General features: G+C 39.6%; 1 protein-coding gene across 1 annotated transcript in view; it reads right to left on the bottom strand.

Annotated features, from left to right (window-relative positions):
* POU2AF2 (POU class 2 homeobox associating factor 2) overlaps positions 1–22,951 on the bottom strand; it is a 32,770-nt gene extending 9,819 nt beyond the window's left edge. The window contains 2 exon segments of the mRNA XM_012534312.2: positions 19,134–19,243; positions 22,855–22,951. Of these exon segments, the coding sequence (XP_012389766.2) occupies positions 19,134–19,243; positions 22,855–22,951 (207 nt within the window).
* Positions 22,952–27,119: the final 4,168 nt, after the last annotated feature.

Genomic DNA, 27,119 nt, shown 5'->3' with positions numbered 1-27,119 from the left:
TTCTGTGTCCTTACTTCTGCTCAAACATTTTCCCCACCTTCCATGCTAACCTTCAACCCAACACCCCCTGCCCCAAACCCCCTAGCTTTGGTGATTTCCCTTACTTCCAGCCAGCCCAACAAATTAGCAAAATTTGTTTTATGCAGGATTCCATTTTGTTTTGGGTACAAATCTCCCCACCTCCAGACTGTTGACTATCTGAAACAGAGTCAAATCCCTAAGTATTAAAGCTAGAAGTAGATACTGTCCTGTTTTAACCACAGCAGCTTTTATTTTTAACTTTTTATTTTTCTATGACTGCCAACATTTTCCAGCAGAGATTTAGATTATAAATAAAATTCATAAGCACGCAGTTGTAGTAATTTCATAAGCACACCATTAGGCACATGACCAAATGTGTTATATCTACTAACATTTAATTATCACAACCACCCCAGAAGATAAGTAATGCTATTTTCATCTTGATGAGTAAATTGAAACAGAGAAAATAACTCGGGTTCCCCTGTAGGTAGGGTTGTTGTTAGTGGTGGTGGGTGGGATCAAACAAGGAACTTTCTGATTCCAGAGACTATTTCTTAATTACCACAGCATACTGCCTTCCAAGAGCTTTCATAACTTGAAAATAAAAGTCAGAAAACTTCATAGTTTAAAATATTAGTATAAAGGAGACTTAGGGACATTCAGAGAGATCATATAATTATATAAAAGCTCACAAAGAACTAGTGAGATTTGTATTTCCCTGTGTGTAAATACTATCCTGGGGGGGCTTCCATGGTGGCGCAGTGGTTAAGAATGCCTGCCAATGCAGGGGATACGGGTTCGGTCCCTGGTCCGGGAAGATCCCACATGCCGCGGAGCAACTAAGTCCATGCGCCACAACTACTGAGCCTGTGCTCTAGAGCCCGCGAGGCACAACTACTGAAGACCATGCGCCTAGAGCCTGTGCTCCGCAACAAGAGAAGCCACTGCAATGAGAAGCCCGTGCACCGCAATGAAGAGTAGCCCCCGCTCACCACAACTAGAGAAAGCTCACGTACAGTAGCAAAGCCCCAACACAGCCAAAAATAAATAAATTTAAAAAAACTACCCTGCATATATATATGTGTGTGTGTTTGTGTGTGTTTATATATATATATATATAAACACACACACACTATTTAGTCCTTCAGTGGATATTCTATTTTTTTGGGGGGAAGTCAGCTTTATTAAGGTATAATTTACCTATAATAAAATTCAGAAATTTTAAGCAAAAAATTTGATGAATTTTGACCACTTTAACAAACTCTTATGACCCACCACCATGATATAAAACATTTCCATTTAATTATTTATAGCTGTAATTAGTGCTGTGCTGTTTATGGTGGCCTGGGAAATATTTAGATGGATAAGTAATATAAAAAGCAATGATAACACATAACTTCAGTTTGTCTCACAGAACATAGACGAGATCTAAAGGGCTTATGTTGGGACTGGGAAGGATTTCACTGGATAGATTTTAGAGCTGGCGTCCCAGATTTATAGGTTGAGAAAGGGCAGCTTAAAACATGAGCCTTCAGCATGCACACTAGTTATCATTGCTCATGTGAAGGGAAAACACATTCTTTTTCACCTTGTTCAAGATATTATATTTGGGACTTCCCTGGTGGTGCAGTGGTTGGGAGTCCGCCTGCCAATGCAGGGGACAAGGGTTCGAGCCCTGGTCTGGTAGGATCCCACATTCCACGGAGCGACTGAGCTCATGTGCCACAACTACTGACGCCCACGCGCCTGGAGCCCGTGCTCCACAACAAAGAGAAGCCACCCCAACGAGAGGCCTGCGCACCGCAGCAAAGAGTAGCCCCGGCTCGCCACAAAAAGAGGAAGCCCATGCACAGCAACGAAGACCCAACTCAGCCAAAAATAAATAAATAAATTTATTAAAAAGAAACAAAGATATTATATTCACGCAGTTGCATCTCACCATACTATTTCTCCAGAAGTAATATTGAAATTAATATCGAAAAGCCCATAAATTTTGACCAAGCGAGATGGTATATAATTTTTATTTTGCATACTGCAAACAACAGAATCCTGCAATGCCAAGTAGCCAAATTTAGAGGTTTACATTTGAATGAAATTTGCCAGTCTGCAACTTCCTGTAGCTAACAGCAGCCTCACAGCTGCCCCCAAATCCCCTCCATGAAAATGAGTTAATTTGAACCAACAGGTCACCATGGTAGTAAAGTGATAAGGTTAGGAGTTCAGTACATTTATTGTCATTTTTATGACCCTATAATATTTTTAGATGCCAACCTAGTTGAAGGACTATTTTGAAATGTACTAAGGAAAAGAGCTCCAAGTAGCATAAGCTTTTTCACACTGCTGTATATTTTAAAAATTCTGATTACATAGTTTGAAAGTGTCTCTTTAAAATTAAATATATTGCTATTAATGCTTAAATAAAAATCATAGCCACTTGTGAATAGCTGTGATCCTTCTTCAAGGAATTCACAGTATATTTAGTTTTTCATTGTCATCATATCTATGGCTGGGAGAGAGGTGGAACTGATGAAATATTGAACATTTTAAAACCATCTTTTAATATCTGTTTTGAGACCCACCATAAGTCATAGGATTTTCCTCCAACTTTGAAATGAATGTAAAGTTAATGCCAGATATAATGCTGTTAGCTTTTAAATGGACACCTGTGTTAGGATGGAATACCTTCTTCCTCCAGAAGAAAATGGGCATAGAGAATTAGATGCCTTAGTTAATGTGACAAGTATGTAGTAGAACTGGGGCATTCTGATTGGTGTGAAATTTTATACAGTGACTAAACTATACCATACCTGTTCTAATCTTACTAGTTTTGCAAAGTTTGAAAGAGGTTTTGATTTATGGACCCATTATCTGAGTTACTGATACATAATAATTTAATCATAAATAAGAAAAAACACTTCATAATGAATAGGAACTACAGTTTTAAGCATCTACCATGTTCCAGATGCTTTATATGATGTTATCTTATTATAAAGTAGATATTATCATCTCAAGTTTACAAAAGAGGAAACCAAGCATCAGAGCAGTTAAGTAATGTGTCCCAAATTATCTATTTAATAAATTACAGAACTAGGATTTAAACCCAAACTCTCTGACTCTCAAATTTATTCTCCTTTAACCAGTAGGTTCTGTGCACTAGCCCTTCCACCAAACCAAAGATATTTACCGGGCATCTCTGATAATCTAGGCACAATGCTGAATGTTTCAGGTGTTAGAAAAAATGCAACAAGGGCTTAGATTAGTATCTACTTAGGGCCACAAGACATTTGTGGTGGATTAAATATGGCCAGAATTACTTTGCAGCTCTTCCCATTGACAAGTTAGTCTATCTCTATACCCCTTGAATCTGGGATGGTTTTGTGACTAATAGAATGTGGCAGAAGTGATGTTGTGTGAGTTTCAGAGTCTAAACTTCAAGAGGATTTGCTGCTTTCACCTTTGCTTGCTTGAAATTCTGCCTTACAATTTCCTCTTAAAAAGTCATTCTAGGACTTCCCTTGTGGCACAGTGGTTAAGAATCCGCCTGCCAATGCAGGGGACTCGGGTTCGATCCCTGGTCAGGGAAGATCCCACATGCTGTGGAGAAACTAAGCCCATGTGCCACAACTACTGAGCCTGCGCTCTAGAGCTCGCAAGACACAACTACTGAAGCCCACGTGCTCTAGGGTCCGTGTGCTGCAACTACTGAGCCCGTGTGCTGCAACTACTGAAACCCGTGTGCCTAGAGCCCGTGCTCCACAACAAGAGAAGCCACCACAATAAGTCCGCACACTGCAAGGAAGAGTAATCCCCGCTCGCTGCAACCAGAGAAAGCCTGAGCGCAGCAACGAAGACCCAAAACAGCCAAAAAATAAATTTAAAAACAATTAAAAAAAATCCCAATGTATTAAGAAAAAAAAAAAAGTCAGTCTAGCTTCCTGGAGGATGAGTGAGTGTGTGGAAGCAAATCCAGGCACTCTGCTGACAGTTAGCACCAACTGCCAGACATGGAAGGAGATATCCTGGACTTTCTGACAAGGCTGGACCTCCAGTTGAATGCAACTGCATGAGTGCACAGAAGTACACAGCCAACCCACAGTATTGTGAGAAATAATAAATCATTATTATAAATGACTAAGGTTCAGTGGGCTCTTATGCAGCAATAAGTAACTGATAGAGACATACCCAGGAAAAAGTAACTCATGGTACAGAACCTAGTATGTACCTAGTGTCCAGGTGCATGGTCCATGCTCTACATACTCTGGAAGTGAGAAAAGGGGCAAATCAATGTGCTAAGAATTTGAATTTGGCACTGAAAAATGAGAGGATGCAGAGGAGAAAGGAAGCTCCCAGGTGCAAGGAATTTTGTGAACCAAGCACAGATATGGAAAAACATGGCTCTTCTTCAAGGAATAACAAGCAAGTTGTTTCACTTAATTGATTAAAGCAGAAGTTTCACTTAATTGATTAAATAAAAATATGTTGTGGGGACTTCCCTATCGGTCCAGTGGTTAAGACTTCGCCTTCCAATGCAGTGGGTGCAGGTTCGATCCCTGGTTGGGGAGCTGAGATCCCACATGTCTCGGGGCCAAAAACCAAAACGTAAAACAGAAGCAGTATTGTAACAAATTCAATTCAAATTAAAAATGGTCCACATCAAAAAATCTTAAAAAAATATATTGTGTGCCTACTATGTATCAGGATTGTGGTAATTCCCAGAAATACACAGAGGAATAAGGCATGGATTCTAAGGGAGCTCACAGTTTCAAAAAGAAGAGAGTTGCACAAATATATATGTAATTGGTGCAGTAATAAAAACAAGGGTTGGGAGGACTAGCATTTTATGAATACCTATTTCATGCCAGACTCTGTATCAGGCACTTTACATATGTGTTTCATCACTTTTAGTAACACCTAACATTTGTGTGCTTTATATGCTCTGCAGTATGCTAAAGATTCCCACGCATTATCTCATTAAAGCCTTGTCATTAACCAATGAAATAGACTGTAGTAAGTTATTATCTCTAGATTACAGATTGGCAACTAATAGACAGTATAAGGACTTGTCAAGGTCACAAAGCTAGTGAGTGGCATAGGCTGGATTCTACTAGATCTACTCTAACCATGATTTAGTGCAGGTAGGGGGAGGAGGTTGGGGTTAGGATGAGGGTAGGGGTGGAGGCGAGTTGCTATCTTGAGGGATGACTGAACGTATCATACTGTAGGTGATATATGAATCCCTTTTTGAAGGATGAAAAGAAATCAGTAAGCAGATAGGATAAGGGGCACTGTTGTTGGGGAGGAAAGCAAAGGCTCAAATGTGTGGACAGCATGTCAGAGATAAGGAAATGTGTGCAGGAAGTGTGCAGACAGGGAAACTGGGGAGAAGCTGGAGGAGGGGGCAGGAGTCAGGTTATAAAAAGCTTTTCTGAGCCAGGCTGAGGAGCTTGGACTTTGTCCAGTAGCAGGCAGTGGTCCTTTAGGTGGTTCTTAGCAGTGTAGATGTGCTGAAAGTGGCATTCTAGGAAATTTAATCTGGGGCTGAAAATGATAGGTCAGAAATTGTTGGTGGGGTGAGTATATGGGCTATTGCAGCTGAACAGATCCAGTGATACAGGTCTGAGGAGCCCTCAGTAGGGCGGGGTTTCAGGAGGCCAGCAGGGGACATTTATATCCACCTCTATTTGGCTTTGTGTTAGAGCCTGGCGAGAGCTGATACTCTCCCTGTGGGTGCTAAGGGCTGCTGGCCACCTGTCCCAGTTGTACCAATTCCCAGGGCTCTTTCTCTCTTTTCTTCTTTATCCCCATCCTCCCCACTGATACCCGTGTGTAAAGAGGGGCCTGGCATGTCTCCCTCATACTGCCCTGTTTACAGAGGAAAAAACTCTACATCCTTAAGTGATTTAATAGGGCATTGTGTAGGTCCAATCCTAAAGCCTATAAGAATTTGTGAGGAAGGAATATTGAAACATATATCCTTAAAAACATTTACCTTGCATCTATAAAGCCTAGATTATAGGGGATTTATCTCACAAAGAAAGAGTTGTATTTGTGCACCTTGTTTGCAATGTCACCACTTCAGGTGACAGCAGGGACTATGTAATTGACATAGATGGAGACATGAAAGGATGAAGTGCTTTGCTTAGTGCCTTCAAATGTATAGAAGTGAAATGAAGACTAAAAAAGGTCTGTTTAAATTCTCTCTTGAGGGACAGGAATTCACCATGAGAACATTATTTTATGCATTTTTGTAATAGTACCTGTAAATATCTAAGATTTTATGTTCATTAACTTGGTGCAACAGCTAATTTCTTTCTAATAAAATGTCATAGAGAAATTCTGGAAGACAGCACATAAAACTCAGTATGGTGACCCTGGGAAGTAGAACGAGGGGATTGGTAGGCAGGGAAGGTCAGTAGACTTCTATTTTTTATTTTATATTATTTTATTATGTTTGAAATTTTATCATGTGTTACTTTTGTAATTGAAACAACCAGTTAATAAAAATTTAAAAATAGAATTTAAGTCATATCTTTATTGTAAATCTCAAATAAAAAAAAAACTGTGGTTCCAAGTGTCTTGCATTTCTGGTATATGAACTATTTTATGCCCTTTGGAAAGTAACACTGTTTACAGAATTCCAGATTTCTGACAGTTTCTTGAAATTTTACTGTTAAAACTCTCTTGCTTGGCACAAAATTATGTCCAGGCTGCCTTTTGTGGGAAAGTGATTTCTGTTGCTTGAGTTACAAAATGAAACACTTTTTTTTAATTTAACCCCTGGGTCTTGGTGTGCCTTTGGAATGCTATTTGTATTTATGTAGCTAAGTTAGAACAACAGGAGCTACTGGGATGCACATTAATAAATGGTCCTGTAAACTTTGGCCAGAGCAGAATCTGCAGAACTTCAACTCTGCCAGATGGACACACCATGGCTGTTTCACTGCAAAATCTGATTATTTTTGCAAGCTGTGTGAAAGGATTCACCACCAGGAAATGTTTTAGATTTCATGATATTAAAAAAACCCTACAGAATCAATAAGACAGCTGAAAAAATAAGGTGCTTGCAGAAGGTTTGCCTTTATTATTATTATTATTTTTAAATTTCTGCAATTGCGAAGGAGCAGGTGGTTGGGTGGGGAACATGGACAGCCCTGGAAATGCAGTTCAGTTCTCCAAACAGGCGGGACCGTGGGCTAATTAAAGTCAGACAATGGGCCATTTTGAAAGCTTTAGATAAAACATTCATTCAAGTGAATGCCAGGGATATAATATGTACTTATGTATTAAAACATTGGCATTTGGAGTTTACAAGGCATTGCCAGCTCAGAAAATGCTTTTTTTCTTTTTAAATTCTTTCTGGGCTCAGGAAGGGGGTTAGTTGGCAACATTAGCAAGCAATATGCAAGGCACTGCGTTATGAGAGTGAGTGAAAGGTTTGGGGGGACACTCCCAGGGTAGACACTGATTCCATTTATCAATAACTGTGCAAACATTACAGATGAGTGGATCCTTCTGCTGGCAATTCAGAGAAAAGTAGCAAGGGCAAGCAAGATGTACTCATTAAGTAAAAATTATAGTCTTCCTAAGAATTTGATAAACACAAAGAGCATGCGTACTTCTAAAATATAAAAGAAATATATATATATAAGAAAACTAAAACATTAGCAAAGCAGAAAGATACACTTTGGGCCATCTGATGACCATTTGCTGTGCCCAGGCAAACACGAAATTCTTACTAAAGCCAGAACACATTGTAGGAAGGGCTCTTTTATGAAAGTGGAAGAGATGAAAAATAACTTTTATGGTAAACTTTTAGAAATAATAGAAGAGCATGAGGATTTCTTGTAATAGCAGTAGTACAGATAATTTGCACTCCTGTGCCTTCAGAGCTTGCGGATGCCTCTGACGATGGAGTCAACAGAACATACATGTGCTCTGTTTTTACACTTGGCAAGTAAAGTGAGGGCTGCAAAGGCTGTGATTTCTTCTTTGAACTTATATATGGCCAACTGCCTAAATTTAAAGCATGGATAAGCAGTGTGTGGGCTTATTTACCTTCTGCCTCTTTCTTTCTTTGAGGCTTTTCATTGTTATTTAGCACCACCATTAGAATATCAAAGAGAAGTAGCACAGTATAAAATTGTCCAAGTTTTAGGAGGCTTTGGGGGTTATATCTTGATTAAAATTAGATTCTGATGTTAGTAAAGGCTTCCATCTGTCTTTAGCATGGAATTCTATAAACTGCCCAGGAAATGAGACTATTGGTGGTTCCTTCTCTCTCCATCTTTTTCCGTTTGTTCATAAGAGGGTAAGAGCAGAAGGAAATTGCCCTCCCCTTTCCTTAGTGGTTATTATATTTATTCAGAGTATGCATATGATTCTTTAGTGTGTGCAACTGTGCGAGAGTGCTGGACACCACGTAGGCTGCGAGAGCACCTAAGAGGTGTATCAGCAGAGTCAACTGAGCTGGTAAGCTCTGCATTTCCCTGGTCTCGGGGATCTTTTCCAGCCTTCAGAAGGGAGCTGAGATGGTCTCCTCCTCCTCGAGTGGGAGAAGTGACATATTACATCCTGCCCCAGGAACAAGCCATATGATACCAGCCTCTCAGGTCAACTCGGCAACTTTCAGAAAAGAAATCACACCTCAGCAACAGGCAGAGCAGGGCTATAAGATTCAGGCAAGAAGAAGAGGTCAGAGTATAATGGATTGGCCGAGGCAGACCCTAGAGAGCTCAAGCAGAGCAGCAGAGAGGTTTCTGCGAGGTCGGTGTGGTGTGCTTGGACTCTGGCTCCGGAAATGGTTTCCTCTTTTACAGGGAGGGCTAGATGCCATCCAAAGCTCAGGAGAACAGGGGTTCCCGAGTGGTGGGGAATGGCAGAGAGAAACTACACTCTGGAAGCAGGTTCTGGGACAGAGCTAGAGATAGGTTCTAGAAGGAAATTGAGAACTTCTGTGTCCAGTTTCTTCTAAGATGTCCGGGTATCAGAGGAGAGGAAGGTCCTGGCTCTGGTTTGGGCTGGGTGTGGCATCATCTGAGCAGTCTACGGAACGGCTGCAGAGACGGACAGGGATGAGGACATATGGTTGAGAGGGAACGAAGGCATGATGGGGCCAACAGAATGTATGGAGTGTGAAGGGTGAGCTCAGCACTGAGCAGAGAACCCGAAGCAAAGTGGTTATTCCTAAGATAGCCCTTCCTTGGGCCAGAAATGTAAACTTAAAAAGGCAATACTACTTTGGGTAAAATAAAGACCTGGGTCCAAATCTAAGCTCCACTGATTCCTACATGATTCTTAGTTTTGTCACCTGAAAAATAGGTATGAGTGTCACCCTCTTAGGGCTATTGTGTTCCTTGTTGATAAGTGAAATTTACTTTCAAATGGATAAATGAAAATATTTGTAAAGTTTCTGTTTCAGAGCCTAGCAGTAAATGATAGCTATTATCATTAAGAATTCTTATTTACCCCAGAGAAAATTGAGGTGATGGAAGGGAACTCAGGCTCAGAAGTCACCGCAACTGTCCTACCCATGCCAATCTTTGACCAGATACCAGTGTAGAATATTTGCACTCCACATAATTGTTCTTGTGCTTTATGTGATTTTTCTGTTGCCTATTTCCCTTGCAAACTCAATTTGCAAACTCTTGTCAAACTAGAGGAAATATGATTTATCTTTTTCAGAATAAATAAGGGATACAGCTTAGCTTTGGTTAGACCCCTCAGGTCGGGGGTAGGGTCGAACATGTTTTGGGGTCGGGAAAATCTAGCAAGGCAGAAAGATAAGCAGCTGTACCCAGTGGGGATAAGGGAGACACATCAAAAACACAGTGAGTACTGGTCCCCTCCCACCCACATCATTCATAGAATTATATGATCCTTTGTAATTGAGGAAATGTAGGCTTAAAAAGTAACTTGTTAGGTCAGTAAATTGACAGCAAATCCTGATCAAAATGTTAAGACTTCTATTTCCTTCTTCCTGCCGTTTGAAGTTGGTGTTTTCATAAAACAGTCATCCACGATGGGTAAGTATAATACGTGGTTTGTTATCCAAGACTGGTTACATATTTGGAGATTTAGAACTGCAGGATGGGAGCAGTTGAATCTATCTTAATGAAATGCACCAAGTTGGAGCTTCATCTCTAGCCATCTCAACCCGCAGAATGGAGGAGGGTGGTATTGCTGAGTCAGAATAAAAACAAAGTTGCTAACTGTCGCTTCCACTATTTTGTTGTTTCATTGGCTCATAGTGAATCAATTTTTCGAACCTACAAAAGTTACCCAGTGGCCTTTCTCCGGGTCGATTTATTTATACTCTATTAGAATTTGTAGTAATGGATTCAAAGTATCTAATTCCCAAGGCTGCTGTTTGGAGCTCACCACCAACTGTGGGTGTCTGCCTTTGCACAGCACACTTGCACGATAAGTAACATTTATCAAATGCTACCACACTCCAGGTACTAGCAAAGCCATACAAGCTGCCATTTGCTGAGCACTTACAATGTGCCATGTACCAGCCATATCAGGGGCTTTTTATACCTTATCTAATTTAATTTTCATGACACATCTGTGGTGGGTATCACTCTTTCCATTTACATAGGATGAAACAGAAGTCCAGAGAACTTCGATCACCCTGACACAATAGAGTCAGATCCTCACTCTGTCAGACTCCAAAATACAAGCTCTTAACTGTTCTACCCCACTGCTGTTTCTCCTGGGCTGGAGGCTCCAAAAGGAAAAAAATGGGAATAGCAAGAAATTAGCCAGTTGGGGGAGAGATTTAATAAAACAAGCAATTATCGTGCAGCGTAATAAGTATTTTAGCAGATAAATATGCCGGAGGCTCTGGGCATGGAGGGGAGTGTCTGGGAGACCTCAGCAGGCAAGACTAAAACTAACTTTTGAGAGGTCATGTCCCAGGCCAGGCCTCCTGACTTCCTCTTCACTTCTCTACCCTATGCACCAAGTGGGTCTACCCACTGCACATCACAGACAGAGTCTCTCCTCTCCCTCTGGACCATCACCCAGGCCTCGTGTTCTGTTTGGACTCTACCCCTCCTCACTGCTCATATGAGTTACCATCTTCCTTCCAAACTTAGCTCAAGGCTCACCCTCCTCCAAGAAGTCTTCTTCCATCTACCCTGTCCATGTCCTGCTCTCCCCCTTTTCAACCTCCATCTTGTTCACTGATGGTCACTATTATGCGTTTGGCACTTGGAAACCAAAGCCATTTTTTAAATTTTTAATCACTTATTTCATGTATAATTCTTTTTTTTTTTTTTTACATCTTTACTGGAGTATAATTGCTTTACAATGGTGTGTTAGTTTCTGCTTTATAACAAAGTGAATCAGTTATACGTATACATATGTTCCCATATCTCTTCCCTCTTGCGTCTCTCTCCCTCCCACCCTCCCTATCCCACCCCTCTAGGGGGTCACAAATCACTGAGCTGATCTCCCGGTGCTATGCAACTGCTTCCCACTAGCTATCTATTTTACATTTGGTAGTGTATATATGTCCATGCCACTCTCTCTCTTTGTCACAGCGTACCCTTCCCCCTCCCCATATCCATTCTCTAGTAGGTCTGTGTCTTTATTCCTGTCTTACCCCTATGTTCTTCATGACATTTTTTTTTCTTAAATTCCATATATATGTGTTAGCATACGGTATTTGTCTTTCTCTTTCTGACTTACTTCACTCTGTATGACAGACTCTAGGTCCATCCACCTCATTACAAATAGCTCAATTTCATTTCTTTTTATGGCTGAGTAATATTCCATTGTATATATGTGCCACATCTTCTTTATCCATTCATCCGATGATGGACACTTAGGTTGTTTCCATCTCCAGGCTATTGTAGAGTTGCAATGAACATTTTGGTACATGACTCTTTTTGAATTATTGTTTTCTCAGGGTATATGCCCAGTAGTGGGATTGCTGGGTCTCATGGTAGTTCTATTTGTAGTTTTTGAAGGAACCTCCATACTGTTCTCCATAGTGGCTGTACCAATTCACATTCCCACCAGCAGTGCAAGAGTGTTCCCTTTTCTCCACATCCTCTCCAGCACTTATTGTTTCTAGATTTTTTGATGATGGCCATTCTGACTGGTGTGAGATGATATCTCATTGTAGTTTTGATTTGCCTTTCTCTAATGATTAATGATGTTGACCATTGTTTCATGTGTTTGTTGGCAGTCTGTATATCTTCTTTGGAAAAATGTCTATTTAGGTCTTCTGCCCATTTTTGGATTGGATTGTTTGTTTTTTTGTTATTGAGCTGCATGAGCTGCTTATAAATTTTGGAGATTAATCCTTTGTCATTTGCTTCATTTGCAAATATTTTCTCCCATTCTGAGGGTTGTCTTTTGGTCTTGTTTATTGTTTCCTTTGCTGTGCAAAATCTTTGAAGTTTCATTAGATCCCATTTGTTTATTTTTGTTTTTATTTCCATTTCTCTAGGAGGTGGGTCAAAAAGGATCTTGCTGTGATTTATGTCATAGAGTGTTCTGCCTATGTTTTCCTCTAAGAGTTTGATAGTTTCTGGCCTTACATTTAGGTCTTTAATCCTCATGTATAATTCTTTCTCCCACAGCTGGACTGTACATTTCTTCAGCTCAGTGAATTTCTTACATCACTTGAATTCTATTGTTCCTTCACTGCAGTATTTAATAGCACTAGTATTGATTGAACACATACCATGTGCAAAGCTCTTGACATATTAAACCTAACCTTGCAAGGGACGTATTATTATCTTCCTCTGACACCAAGATTAAAGTACCTTTACAGTTATCATACAGTTGACAAATGGCAGAGCTGGGTAGTACATTCAGGTCATCTGATCCAGAGCCCATACTCTTCATCATGCTATGCTGCCTGTGCCTTAGATGAGAAAATTCTGTGAACCTAAGTGCTGAAGATTCCCAGATGACAGAGTGATCTGAAACTTCAGCTCAAGGATGCTGTAGCTTGAATATGAGCTAGTTCTCAGAGATTCAGATCTACTTCAAATCATAAGCAGTGAGATGTGAACATTTGAAATATGAATAATAAAGAAGATAAGGGGATGGGATAAACTTTTTAAAGTTTGAGTATTAAAATTGAATACTGAAATGAGAGGAATCAAACTCTACTTTTATTGACAAGGACGCTGAGGCCCAGAGAGGAGAAAGGAATTGCCAGAGACCACTGACAACCAGAAGGAGGGGGTTCAAACAGACTGAGGAGGCAGCAATTTCCCTTTTGGTGCAGAAGAGGAGTCTCAGATGTGTTTTCCAAAGTTTCAGGGAAATCAAAGAAACTTTGAGATGCTGTAATATACAGTTTCCAATTGTCTACTTTCATTTTTTAATACTTCACGAGAACTCCAAATGCAAATCACAGATATGGACATCATGTTTACACTCAGTGATAACTGAAATGCACATGTGATTGGTGCCACAAAACAGCAGCTGGATATGAAACAAAACAAATCTCTAACTAGCAGTCCTGATGGAAAGACAGACAGTTGTTACAGATGGAGCTGGACAATGTGCATCTGTTCTACAGTTAGAGTTCAGTGACCTCCCAAGGAAGATCAAACACTTTCATATAATTTATGCCATAAATGCACTATATGGCTTCCATTCACCTTCAGTTCTTCCAGTTTTTTTCCATCAGTATGTACTATTGTCACACTTCTTTCTGTGCTTACAATGTTTTACTTCCAAAAATAATTAGGAAAGATTAACCAAGACACCTAGCTGACAGTATGGCTTTAAGGTTAGTATAAAAAGAATCATGCCAAGTGGAAATAGTTAGATTTTGGTCTGTGTATGTATATTATGTATAATTCAAGGTTGATATGATGCAAATATATTTCCCACTTGGGATATTGCTCCTCAACATTTCCCTCAGTTCGGATCTTCTAAGAACAACCAGAAATCGTCACTTGTTTTTCCTCATATTTATGTAGGATATTAACTTAAAATCACTTTCATATCTATTTCCTTATTGTTCCTCACTCTAGCATTTTGATGAATGAGCAGAGCAGAATAGCTATGAGGGTGTCCATAAACCAGTAAAATGGATTAAATATCAGACCCTGATTGCTAAGCCTATTCTTAATTCCCCCTATATTGCACTGAACTCCCCCATTCCACTACTCAATTTTAACTCCAAATTTGGGTTACTGAGCTCCATTTCCTACTTAGCAAGTTTAGAATTTTTTCCCTCATGCAGCTGTTTTATAGTCAATGATTTTAAATGAATCTTTATGATAGCTTGGGAAAAATTTGATTAGAAAGTTCAATAGCTTGCAAAGTGTTCATTGAATTTCAAAACAAAATGAAAAATTGTGGCCATTAGGCTTACTGCCTCTTCTTCTTTTTAATTTTAGTATAGATAACTGAGAGCTCACCGAATTTTGTGATATTATTTAAAATTTTCAATGATTGGTTTTTGTGGAATGTCATTGAAATAGTGTAATTGAAAACAATGCAACATAAACTTACATCAAAAGTCTAAATACGTATCTTTTGGTACCAGATGTTGGTGAGTGGCTCATATTTTTAATGATCTGGTCGATAGTATAGTAAAGAATAACCCAGAAAAATTTGAAAAAGAAAGAGGAAACGATTATTTAAAAAGATATCCATGATAATAGCTGTGGAACCACAGGATTATGGCTAAAATGCACACAGTGGTTTTAAGTCCAGTATTTGGTGAAAGTTTCTTTTTTTTCTTTTTCTTTTTTTTATTTTTGCGGTACGCGGGCCTCTCACTGTTGTGGCCTCTCCCGTTGCGGAGCACAGGCTCTGGACGCACAGGCTCAATGGCCATGGCTCATGGGACTAGCCGCTCTGTGGCATGTGGATCTTCCCGGACTGGGGTACGAACCCGTGTCCCCTACATCGGCAGGCGGACTGTCAACCACTGTGCCACCAGGGAAGCCCTGAAAGTTTCTTTTGATGCAAGGGATTTTTTTCCCCTTTGATTCCTACTGCAAAAATGTGAAAAACACTTCATGGTATAGAAAACAGATGTTCATGAGAGAAATTGTGGTAAAGATGAGTCAACATAACCCATGTAAACTTATTCAAGTGCTGTCATAAAGAACAGAGCAGCAATTTGGGCATCAGACAGACACTTCCTAGAGAGTACTTATCTGGGGGATGTAGCTTTCATAATATCTGTGTACGAGTTTCCTAGGGCTGCTGGAAAAAACTACCACCACCTGGGTGGCTTAAAAAGACCAAAATTTATTCTTTCTCTCTCTAGGGACCTCGAGGGGAGAGTCCACTCTGCCTCTTCCAGCTTTGGTGGCTGCCTACCTGCCTGCCTTCCTTGATATGTGATATCTGCCTCCCTGGTCACGTGGCCTCTTCCTCTTTTGCATGTCTCTCAAAACTCCCTCTTATAAATGTGGCACATATATACAATGGTATATTACTCAGCCATAAAAAAGAATTTAAACTGAGTTATTTGTAGTGAGGTGGATGGACCTAGAGTCTGTCATACAGAGTTAAGTGAGTCAGAAAGAGAAAAACAAATACTGTATGCTAACACATACATACACTACCAAATGTATAATAGATTGCTAGTGGGAAGCAGCTGATAGCACAGGGAGATCAGCTTGATGCTTTGTGTCCACCTAGAGGGGTGGGATAGGGAGGGTGGGAGGGAGATGCAAGAGGGAGGGGATATGGGGATATATGTATACATATAGCTGATTCACTTTGTTATAAAGCAGAAACTAACATACCATTGTAAAGCAATTATACTCCAATAAGGATGTTAAAAAAAAACCCACAAAAACAAAAAAACCCACAATTCTTCCACATTAAAAAAAACAAGAGTACATGGGATTGCATTTAGGGATCACCTCTTCCAGGGTAAGTGGAAGATCCACCCAAGATCCTTAACTTAATCACATATTTTGCCATTTAAGTCGACATTCACATGTTTCAGGGATTTGATGTAGGATCTTTGGGGGTCCAGTTTTTGGCTTAGGATAATATCTATGGTAAAACAGTGTGGTAGGGCCTCCAATCTCCTCAAGTTATCCTTTGACTGGTTATTACCCATGTTATCAGTAGCAAATTTTGAACACGTCTAAGGATGGCTTTCCTATCTAAACTTACCTAAGATATCAGACTCATTGTCACCTAGTGAACTGGTATGAAAAAGTGTAAGGAGTGTCAGTATTCCTCATGCCATTCGAGCCCTGTAAGTGCTGCCAGTAATGTGATTCTACATGATTCCTGCTCATTGAGTTGTGTTTGACACAGGGACAGAAAAAGTCCTTGAGAGTCAGTGATTAATTAATATGATGTCTTTCTTGGGATTTTCTAGAATAGTGGTTGAGATGAAAGAAGTAGACAATAAAATCAATTCATGGAGATACCTAAAGTCCAAATAGCCATGTAATGGGACTATATGCATTTAATTACCCAAATTTAAAAGGTCTTTGAAATGAGGACGAGAGTAAGATACCAGCAGTGAGACACTGAGTAATATGTGAGAACAGGAAGTTAGGGCTGAGTTTATACTGCCTGTGTACCTGATGCCTGAGAAGAACAACCATATTTAGAGCTGGTTTGCACCTTTGCAGTCCTTTCTATATGATGATATTTTCTTATGCCTTCATTTCCTTTGTTTGCATGTGCTGTGGTCTGAATGTTTGTGTCTTCCCCAAATTGATGTTGAAATCCTAAGGCCCCATGTGATTGTATTAGGAGGTGGGGCCTTTGGGAGGCAATTGGGTCATGAGGGTGGAACCCTCGTGAATGGGATTAGTGCCTTTATAAAAGGGCCCTAGAGAGCTCTCTATGCCCTCCCATCATGTGAGGATACAATGAGAATTCTGCAACCCAGAAAAGGGCCTTCACGAGAACCTTACCATGTTGGCAACATGAACTTGGTCACCAAGCCTCCAGAACTGTGAGAAATAAATGTATGCTGTTTATAAACTCCGCTGTCTGTGGTATTTTGTGATGACAGCCCAAACAGATGAAGACAGCATGAATCAGAAATGATTCTACTCCAGTCCACACTGATCTTTCCCTTTAGAAGGCATATGGAATTGACAGTCAGAAGACCTACCACTTGCTAACTGCAACTTGCAAACAATACCTTCCCTTCTTTTGTTCTCAACTTTTTCATCTGTAAGATGGAGAACGATGTCAACGTCAATCTCATAGGAGTAGTGTGTCTATTGAATGAGATAACACACAGGAAGTGCACTTTAAACTGTGCTTATGCAAATAGTATTCAATCTTCATAACACATGGCTATGCTGCCTGGTCCTTTGTCTTCAGCATTCAGTGTAGTGCTTGGTTATATGGTCTTTTATTTTTTAAATGTATAAGTGTTTTCCTTTCCGCCATTGTTGTTTAATGGCACAGACCATGTATCACATGTTTCCTGTACCCACTTTTGTATAACATTTGCAGTGTCATTGGGCCAGTAGCAATAGCTCAGCAACTTCTAATCTGGGTAGAGATAAGAACCTTGGTTATGTGTGGGGTTTTGACAGTTGCACTTTGCTGTGTGGTAAATTTCTTATATTATGATATGCAAAGAAATCACCCAAGGAGCTTGTTAAGAATGACCATTCCCTGGCCCCAGACCAATAACTCTATGTTAATAGACATGGAACAGGGACCAGGAATTTGCATTTTAAAATTAAATCAAATAATATGACTTATTGTTAATTATGTTTATAGTGTTATATCTTTTAAAAAGTAAGAGCATCAAAAAATAGAGAAAACACACTCTTCGATAGTCGCAGGGCTTAAGTAAGAAATCATGTTAGGTAATTTTTTAATAAAAAATATATTTCCATCCACCATTTGGATAGGTGCCTCTTTGTCTTGTTATGTAATTCCATCTGGCACAGTGCCCTATTACTGTATGTGTGTATGGATGACGCTGCCGAGGAGGGAATTATAGCCTCACACGGGGCAGATAGACTATCTGTTCCTTGACTATGAAGTTATCCTCATTGCGCCTCTTATCTTCCCAACTGATAGTATGCCTGGAACTTTTGCAAGTTTGACAATTCTAGCCATAGTAGTGGCCAAGCAATCCACGTTACATCCATGCTGCTATGGTTCACTTAGAGTAGACTGAATTCTCTGTCTCTTTCTTTTTTCCTCTCTTTCTCTCAAGAGACTAGATTTGTATGGATGTTTTTAACTCACATTCCAGATGATTCTGAAGAAGCATGAGGAGAAACATGGCACTAGGAACAGACAAGGAGCCAATTATTCAGATTTCTCTTTATCAACTAAGCTCCATTTGAACTAGAAGAGAGGAGGTGGTTTAAAAGAAAGGAAAGCCAAAAAATGTGCAAATAAAGGATGTTCTTGGCTGGGAGGAAATTGAATCTGGAGTTGGTTCATTTGAAACAAGTCCCAGAAGTTTGACTTTGGAGCAGTGTTGAATATGGTGCTGACGTTCTGGGCAGAACACACTGGAAGAAGCAGTTCCCACTGTGTACCAGTCCCTGTGCTCAGTGCTGTATGTGGCTGCCTCCTTTATTCCTGGTCATCTGCTCTCGTGTCCTGCCCTCAGCAATGCAGGTGAGTAATTACATACACAACTCGATAACCAACTGCTATTTCCATTCAAGAATCATTATTGGAGATTTGGGTGTAACTACTTAAACATTTTAGATATAGAGCAGAGCTATTTATAAAGACAAGGATGTCAGATAGAGATTTTAGACTTAAGACAACTCCTACTAAGATGTTTAAACCTGATTTTGCATGTTATATAGAAGACGTTTAGAAGTTGTCTCTACCAGATTTAGAATAACATGTATATGAAGGTCAGCATTATTCCCACCAACTGAGCCTTTGGTAGTTCATGACTGGCAGAAATGAAAAAGTCAGGACTCATCATCATTTCATATCCACTAGCTGAAGTAGCCAGCCAATAAGTTCACAGAGCTCTTGGAATCCTTGCTTATAGATTAATTATATAGTGTGTGCCAGTTAAAGGGGGGCTTTGCTGTGGAGAATATCAGACTCAAGAGGTGAGAGATTGGTGAGAAGATAAAGGGAGAGGGGAGATAATTAACCTTAATAGGACTTAAACACCCAAACACTTCAGAATGTATTCAACTGAGACTTACATTAAATCTTGAGTTACTTGTATGCTTGGATCGTTTTTCTGCCAGTAGATCTTTGACTGTGTGCTTCACTCTCACGCCTTGATACACTCGTTTGCTGTAGTCTCCTGGGACTTAAGCAAATGGAATAGTAACAATCAAATGTGGATACTATAAGTAGGTTAACCTGTCCAGGGTTAATACTGTGATGCTATTTTCTCATTAGAATGATAGACTTGAATTTGAAGTGGCTTCAACACAGGTCATTTAGTCCTATCTCCTGATCCTTGACAGAAACTGATCCAAGCTAAGTGAAAGAAACACTATTCCATCTTTTACGTATTAGCCACTGACTTGGGAAAATCACAATTTCTCAGCCCTGTTTCCTTCATCTGTAAAATAGGTTTAATAATCTCTCTGAAACTGACTGCAGAGTTACATAAGATACGCATATGAAAATGTTGTGAAAAGTACCAAGTTAAATACAAAATTCCTGTACAAAATGAAGGAGAGAAAAAAACTAGGTTCCAAGACAATTTATTATTCAATTCAAATAAAGCCACATGCAAACTGATTTCAGCAAAACAAAGTTATTTGACTGATCCTTTGGGTCTTATTTTGACAGGACTTGGCCTATATATCTTTTAATTAAAGAGGCTTAAGTATCTCTTTCAAATCAGCCTCAAATTTAAAGCTAAATGATCTTAATGTTTGTTCCAAAGGAATCTAAGTGCTGCTCTTAGAATTGTGTGTGATGCCTTATTTTTTGGGAAAAGCCTGAGGCTACATTTATTCATCGATAATTTATTGAGTATTCTTTATGTGTCAGGCATTGTGTCAGAGCTGGTAATACAAAAGAACATGCCATCTAGTGGGAGGAGAGAAATACTTAAAAATAATTATAATGCAAATGTGCAAAGTACAACAAAAAGTATGCCTGAATAGAATACTCAGAAAAACACAGAACGTGTCAATTTCTCTTGAGGGTGGGGAAGGAGTTAGGGAAGGCAATGTGATAGCGGAGGTAAGCAGTGTGTATGATGGTAAATGAGTAAGAACATTCCAGGTATAGAGGGCAGCATGGGCAAAGTCCTGGAGGTAAGAACAGAAGGAGGGAGAAACTGAGCCTGGGGAAAGGAAATGATCAGGGTGCAGTCATGAAGTTTCTTGTAGGCGAAGGAGTTTGGATTTCATCCTGTGTGCAGTGAGCCATTGGAGGCTTCCAAGCATGGTAGTAGTGTGGTTAGATTTGCATTTTAGACAGACATTTCTAGCAGCTGTATGAAGGTGGATTTAGATTTAAGAATCACAAAGCCACAGGGAGAACAGTCAGGAAGATTCTAGGATAATTCAGGCAAGAGATAGTGGGGTCTGAGTTGTGGTTGATAGGAGGGCAAGGAGAGGACAGATCTGGAAATTATTTAGACGTAGGAGGGAAAGGAGCAGGAAGATTCAAGACTGATTCTCAAGCTTCCACCATGGGATTGGTCTGGGTATATAAGTTTCAGAGACATCATAATGTTGATAGTAAGGAAACCAGGAAAGAGAATGAACTCTCTTGGAATGTTTGAAAGGTAGAGTCATAACAATGGCATTGAGGGAAAACTTATGCATCTGGCATATTAGGATAAATAGACCAGGCTACTCTCAACGGCTGAGATCAATATCCTGGGAACTCCTACAATACTGATTCCTGACACACTGGTTGGGAAGCTCTGGACTAGATGGTTAAAGATGGAAGCCTGGGGAACATCCACATTTGAAGGCTTGTCTGAGGAGAAGGAGAGAACCCTAATGAAGAAGAAGTGGTTGGAGAAGAACCAGAATAAAACAGGAGAATGAGGTAGAATTCAAGGGAAGGGATTTCAAGAAAGAAGGAAAAAGAGTGAGATACCACAGAATTGTTCAGGAAGATAAGGACAGCAAAACATCCATTGCTTTCAATTCAGTGGTTGGTGTTGTCTTAGCAAGAGTAATTTTGGAAGCATTACCTAGAAGCCAGGTGATAACGTCAAGGGCAGAGGTGGAGAAAGGGAGGGAGACTATTTCTTCTTGAAGTTTGAATGAGGAAGGGAAGCAAGAGATTGAATGATCATTGGAGACAATTACAGGGACAAGGAGAGGTTTGCTTATGTTTTTACATCTATTTAATGAATTCGTGGATAGGAGATATTTGAGGATATTTGAACAGGAAGAGGGAGGGACTGAAGATTTAGGGAAGAGGGAGAAAATGATGAAAGGAGATCTTGAAGAGCTAGAGAGAAATTGGGGTCAAGGACACAAGTTGGCTCTCAAACTTTTGAGCCCAGAATAAAGAAGGGCAGGGGAGGGGTGGTGGCCCAGTCGTATGGTCAGTGACTAAGACATCTCTAGTGCTCGTTCCAGCAGCCTGGAGTAGGAGAGTGACACAGGCACTAAATGTCAGAACAAGGCAGGAGTCAAGGCCAGACAGAAAAGTCCAAGTAAGAATACACACCAGTGATCCTCAGAGTGTGAATCTTGGGCCAGGAACAATAGCATCGGCTAGGAATGTGTTAAAAATGCAGATTTTCAGGTGCTGCTCCAGATGTACTGAATCAGAAACTTTAGGGGTGGGCCCAGCAATTGTGTTTTAACAAGCCCTTTAGGTGATTCTGATGTTCTCTGTAGTTTGAGAACCAAAGATATGCATAAGAGTAGGGACTTTATAAGGCTCCTGTGGAAGAGGGGGACAACTCTAACCTAGGCATTCCTAGCTGGCTGATTGATGGTGGATGTGGACTTAGGTCTGAGAGGAGATTGGGGTGGACGTTGAAGAGGTCCAGTTGCCCAGTCCCAAAGGCTGATCCTTTGTGTGTTTGCAGACAGTCTTGGTTTCACTTTTCCGAAGGGCTTTTTAGTTGGTGGTTTCAATCTGAATTATCCATTTATGCTTTATATGTATGCCAAAAAGCCTAGAGGAAATATACCTATTCTAAATAAGTTTAACAAATAAGCACATGGTGACTAATGGATAAAGTTCATGAGATGGCAAATAAGCAGATCAAAACTTCTGAAGTTTTGCCATAAAACAATCAGTCTTATGTACCAGTTGGCACCGACTCTAGTGCAAAATGTGGGGCTATATGCCACAGTGGATGCAAAATAAGTTTAGAACATATAACAGATATCCTTAAAGACATCTTCTTTTAGTGAGAGAAATAAGACATGCACATGTGAGGGATTAAGGGAGGGGGAAGAGTATACTTTATTGATGAAAATTTTGTGGGAAGGGATGGGATTTAGTCTGGATTCAGATAGATGTGGATAGGTTAGGAGGAGGGAGAAAGGCCTTGTAGACATTAGGCATGGCATGAGCAAAAGCAGAGGTCAGAAAGAGCAAGGCATGTGTAGGAAGGGAAAGGAATGAGGGTAACTGGAGTTAATGGATTTAAATGCCATCAATATATAGATGAAGTTCAGATGGATATCCCTAGACCAGACCTGTCCTGGACTTTAGATGTGGATGTCCATCTTCACTTTGATGTCTAGTAGACATTTCAAACTCCACATGTCCAAATCTGAACTCTGTCCTTCCCTTTATATTTGCTTTTCTGAAACCTTCCTATTAGTTGTTGGCAACTCCATCCTTCTGTTTGCCCAGTCCCAAAGCTATAAAGTCATTCTTAGTTCCTCTCTTTTCTCTCATACTTCACAACCCATCCTTTAGGAGTTCCTGATGGTGCCACCTATAAAATAGAGCCAGAATCTGCTGACTTTTCTCCACCTCCACTGCTGATATCCAGGTAAAATCGACTGTCATCTCTCATGTAGATACTGCAGTAGCCTTCCAACTGATCTCTTTGCTTCCACTCTTCCCCCATCCCCAGTGTATCTCAACACAGCAGCCAAAGTGATTCTTTCAAAAAGAAAGTCCAATTGCCTCACTCCTCTTCTCAAAACCATACAGTGGCTCCCCATTTAACTCAGGGTAAAAGCCAAGGTCCTTACAATGGTCCTACATAACCTTGTTCCACGACACCTCTGATCTCATCTCATAACACTCTATTGTACTCCAGCCAGTTTCTGAAATGCATCAACCACACCACTTCTACCTTAGGACTTTGCATTGGCTGTCCACTCTATCTGGAATATTCTTCCTCCAGTTATCCACATGACTAAATGCCCTTGTCTCCTTCAAAATTTGGCTCCAAAGTCATTTTCTCAATGAGAACATATTTAAAGTTACACCTTCCCATAAAACATCTCTATTCCCCTTTATCCTATTTTACTTTTTATTTCTATGTAGTACTTGTCTGTTATAATGTCCTATATAATTTCCTTATTTATTAAGTTTATTGTTTATTGTCTGTTTCTTCCTTGCTAGAATGTAAGTTCCATGAGGGTAGGAATCTTTGCTTGTTTTTACTCACTGAAACATCTTAAGTGCCAATGCCTAGAACAGTATCTGGCACTTAGTAGGCCTTCAGTAAATATTTGCTGAAAGTATCCTTTTTTTTTTAGTTGAGAATAATGGAAATGTTGAAGGTGTTGAAAACCAGGTGGTAAAAATTTATACTTTATGTTGTAGGTGATGGGAACCACTAATCTTTTTGACCAGGGCTATATTATGACTTTATCGTATTTAGGAAGATTTGGAATTTTTTTTGGAAGATTAATCTGAGGGCCCATCTTAGGATGGGTTGAGGATGAGGAAGAAGAGAGGATGGAAAATGATAAAACAGTGAGAAGCTAACCAGAAACATTGGAAATGACAAGGGAAGGGCAGATTTAAGGAATCTTAAAGGTCTCTTTCAAAAGAACACAAACACACACACATGCACACACACAATAAAAAAGACTACCATGATTAAGAGGAGAAATCAAGGAGGCAGGGAAGAGGGTTGGTTTTGATGTGGAAAGAAGAGTTCAGTTTTGAATATGCTGACTTTGAGGTTGTGGTGGCTTAATCAAGTGAAATCATCCTATAGATAGACGAGAACTTTGACCAGCATTAGAACTGTACATCTAAGAAACATCTATAAAACTATGATAATTAGAGCTATGGAAATAAAGTTCTCCAAGGAAGACTTTGTAGCAGAAAGGAGTAGAAGCCCTGGGAAAAGGCTATAGTTCTGATGCCCAGGGAAAGTAAGGGGACAGGGAAGGTCAGGGCAGAAGTGGGGAGGAAGGGGCAGAGATGTAGGTATATGACACAGCAGAGTGGTAGCAACAGGGAAATGAAGGAAAGACGGAGTGTAGAGAAAGAGGAATAATGATGGAGGGGGAAAGGCCTTGTAGACATTAGGCATGCAGAAAGAGGTGATGTCAAGTATCTGGCACCTAGTAGGTGCTCAGTAAATACTTGTGGGGTAAAGAAAGTGCCTTAGAGAATTTGAGGAAAATGAAGACATTGAAATATCATAGGGTTTGGAAAACTGGAGATCTTTAGAATGTGGGAGAGAGCAGTTTCATAAGAGGTGGGGAAGAAACCCTTTCTCTGGGGCTTCAGCATGGGTGGTAAGAAAACAGGGACAATGGAGATAAACCAGGCTCTGGAGTAGACACAAAACAGCAAATGCATTTTACACAGCATATAAGGTGGATAAAAATACATTTTAACTAAGAGATAGAACCTAGTAAAAACTCTTTAAACTATTACCTGGATTATTCTTCCTATTTTTGTGAATTCTGAAAGTTCCTTAACCTACCCTATCCTCCTTTTTTAAAGAGGAGTGATATTTAGAGTTTAAAAATGTTGCTAGTATTCCTACTTCCAAATGTATTTCCCCTTGTGCACTGTGTCTATTTAAAGAATCCACACCTGCATAAGTGAGGAGATGCTTAAGAGGTTTTATTCAAATACCCTAGATACAAACTTGCATTCAGATCAGTTGTTGAGAAAACAAAGACGTGTGTTTCTGGAGAGAAAGCACAAGCAAATTTATTAATAAGAATCATTTATCCTTTCGAATTTGGGAAAAAAATTCATGCTGTTGTATCGTGACTGTGTACACGCAGCAAACCGTCTCAGTCATGCCCTCTCCACATTCTTGTTCACTTTGAAGAAGGATTTGGCCCACAGTAGATTTAATGATGCTGTTGCTTTAATGTTGTTTCTGAAAATTACATCTTTTCTCCATCAAATCAAACTCATACATTCTGAAATTGGCTATTTAAAATGTAGGCGATTCCTCAACTGTTTTTAGTTATGAAATATCAAATATATTTATGACATTTGAAGCACCTTATTTTACTACTTTTGATGACAGTTTCTGTAATACATTTTCTTGCTTTTAAGTTCTTTAGAGTGTCTGAGCAGGTGCTTGTTACATAAGGTAAGGGAATAAAGAGACAGTTTGAAACAAACAAACAAAAAAGAGTAAAACAAAAACAATCCCATAACTTTAGAAAACAATTCATATTTTGAGTTACATCATTAGACAATGGTAAAATTAAGATAATAGATGATGTCTCTCTGAATTGTGGTCCCTCATGGTATGAAATACAGGCACACTCTCACTTAAGAAAGAGCAGAATAAACATCCTGGATTATTGGTGAACAGCATCTACGTTTGTTCCATTTCTCTGCCGGTCAGGGAAGTGCCAAGAATGAGGTCCTGGACAGGCCAGTGGCAATACAGTGCTTTGGCCCACCGTCTGGCTCAGGTGACAGCCTTGAGACTGTAGGTACCCCTCTCCTTACCCCACCAACCCAGCTCAGCCTGTCTTGCTGAGGCTGAGAACCCTCTCCCCAAGAGGAGGCAGATCCCTACGTAGGAATATAGTGCTTGATCTATACCCACTAGATGCTCAGCATTTGTGGTTCCACTTTTGATCTGGGGAGATGATATTACTAGTTTTATTATGCAACGCCTCTAGGAGAATACAAGGAAAGACAAGGAAAGACAAGGAAATACAAGGAAAGTTCAGCAATTAATCTTGAAATGTTCAATATATTAATTAATATATACTACTTAGGAAATTTTACACTGGAAATAAAGACGGAAACTTTTAAAGAAGTGGGGCTAAATTAGTTAACATGTGAGGATTTTCTAGCAGTTTTGTTTGCCCATACCATAGGCATCCACAAGCCACTCCCAATAGCCACCCCCCTCTTCCACTTTTTAAGCCTCAGAGCTGGATCCAAACACTTAGCACTTCTGTCATAACCAGTTCCATACTGCAGAAGATAGATGCTCTTATGGCTCTTTTTATCTTTGAGGAGCTGTGGTGTTTTAAAAAATATTAATTTTTCTTTCAAGCTACTTTACAAAGTGTTTAAAGAATATTTCTTCTATCATCACTTATTAACATTTAAATGCTAACTTTTTAATCTAAAATTTGTTCCTGAAAGGGGTTTACTCTATGTTGACACTAACATTTGTATCCTCAGAGTGAACACACTGAGAAAGATCTATATATACTTTGAATTCATGAAATAACAGCCCTTCCTTACCATGTGTATGTGGAAAGCCCTTCATCCTTAATCTTAAAAGCAAGATGCATGAATAAAAGATATTTCAAGTTCTATATAAATGTGGATTCTTCTCCTGCACTTTCTTTATAATTGAGGGCTTACTGGAAGCTGTTACTTTTAACATAAAATTTGGCTACACTGGAAAAGAATGCTTTAATATCCAAGTTCTCATTTTATAAAAATAATGTTCAATAGAATTGATCTTTCAGAAACCATACCTCCATGAACTTGAAACAGCAAAATAAACCCAACAATTAATAATTAAATGCAACAGAATTATGAAAATGTTACCAAGAGTTCAAAGTTGTTGGTCTCTGGTCTGTGTTTTTATACTTTTACGGTATATGTTCTAGCTGGACTTAGGGATATTTCTTGTCCTTTGCTTTATGTTATGCATTTGTGACGTTAAAAATAAACATTAGGATTATTAAAGTTTTAAAAAAGTTTTAAATCATTGATATTGACTCACCACGTTCCATTCTGGATGGTTCTGGTGAATTTCCTTCTTAATGGCAATGTAGGATTTCTGGTGAATGGTGTATTTTGCTTGATAAGGGAGCCTGGTCTCCTGG

This window comes from Orcinus orca, chromosome 8, assembly GCF_937001465.1.
Source record: "Orcinus orca chromosome 8, mOrcOrc1.1, whole genome shotgun sequence".
Taxonomy (NCBI): domain Eukaryota; kingdom Metazoa; phylum Chordata; class Mammalia; order Artiodactyla; family Delphinidae; genus Orcinus; species Orcinus orca.
This window is presented reverse-complemented; position numbering and strand designations above follow the sequence as displayed.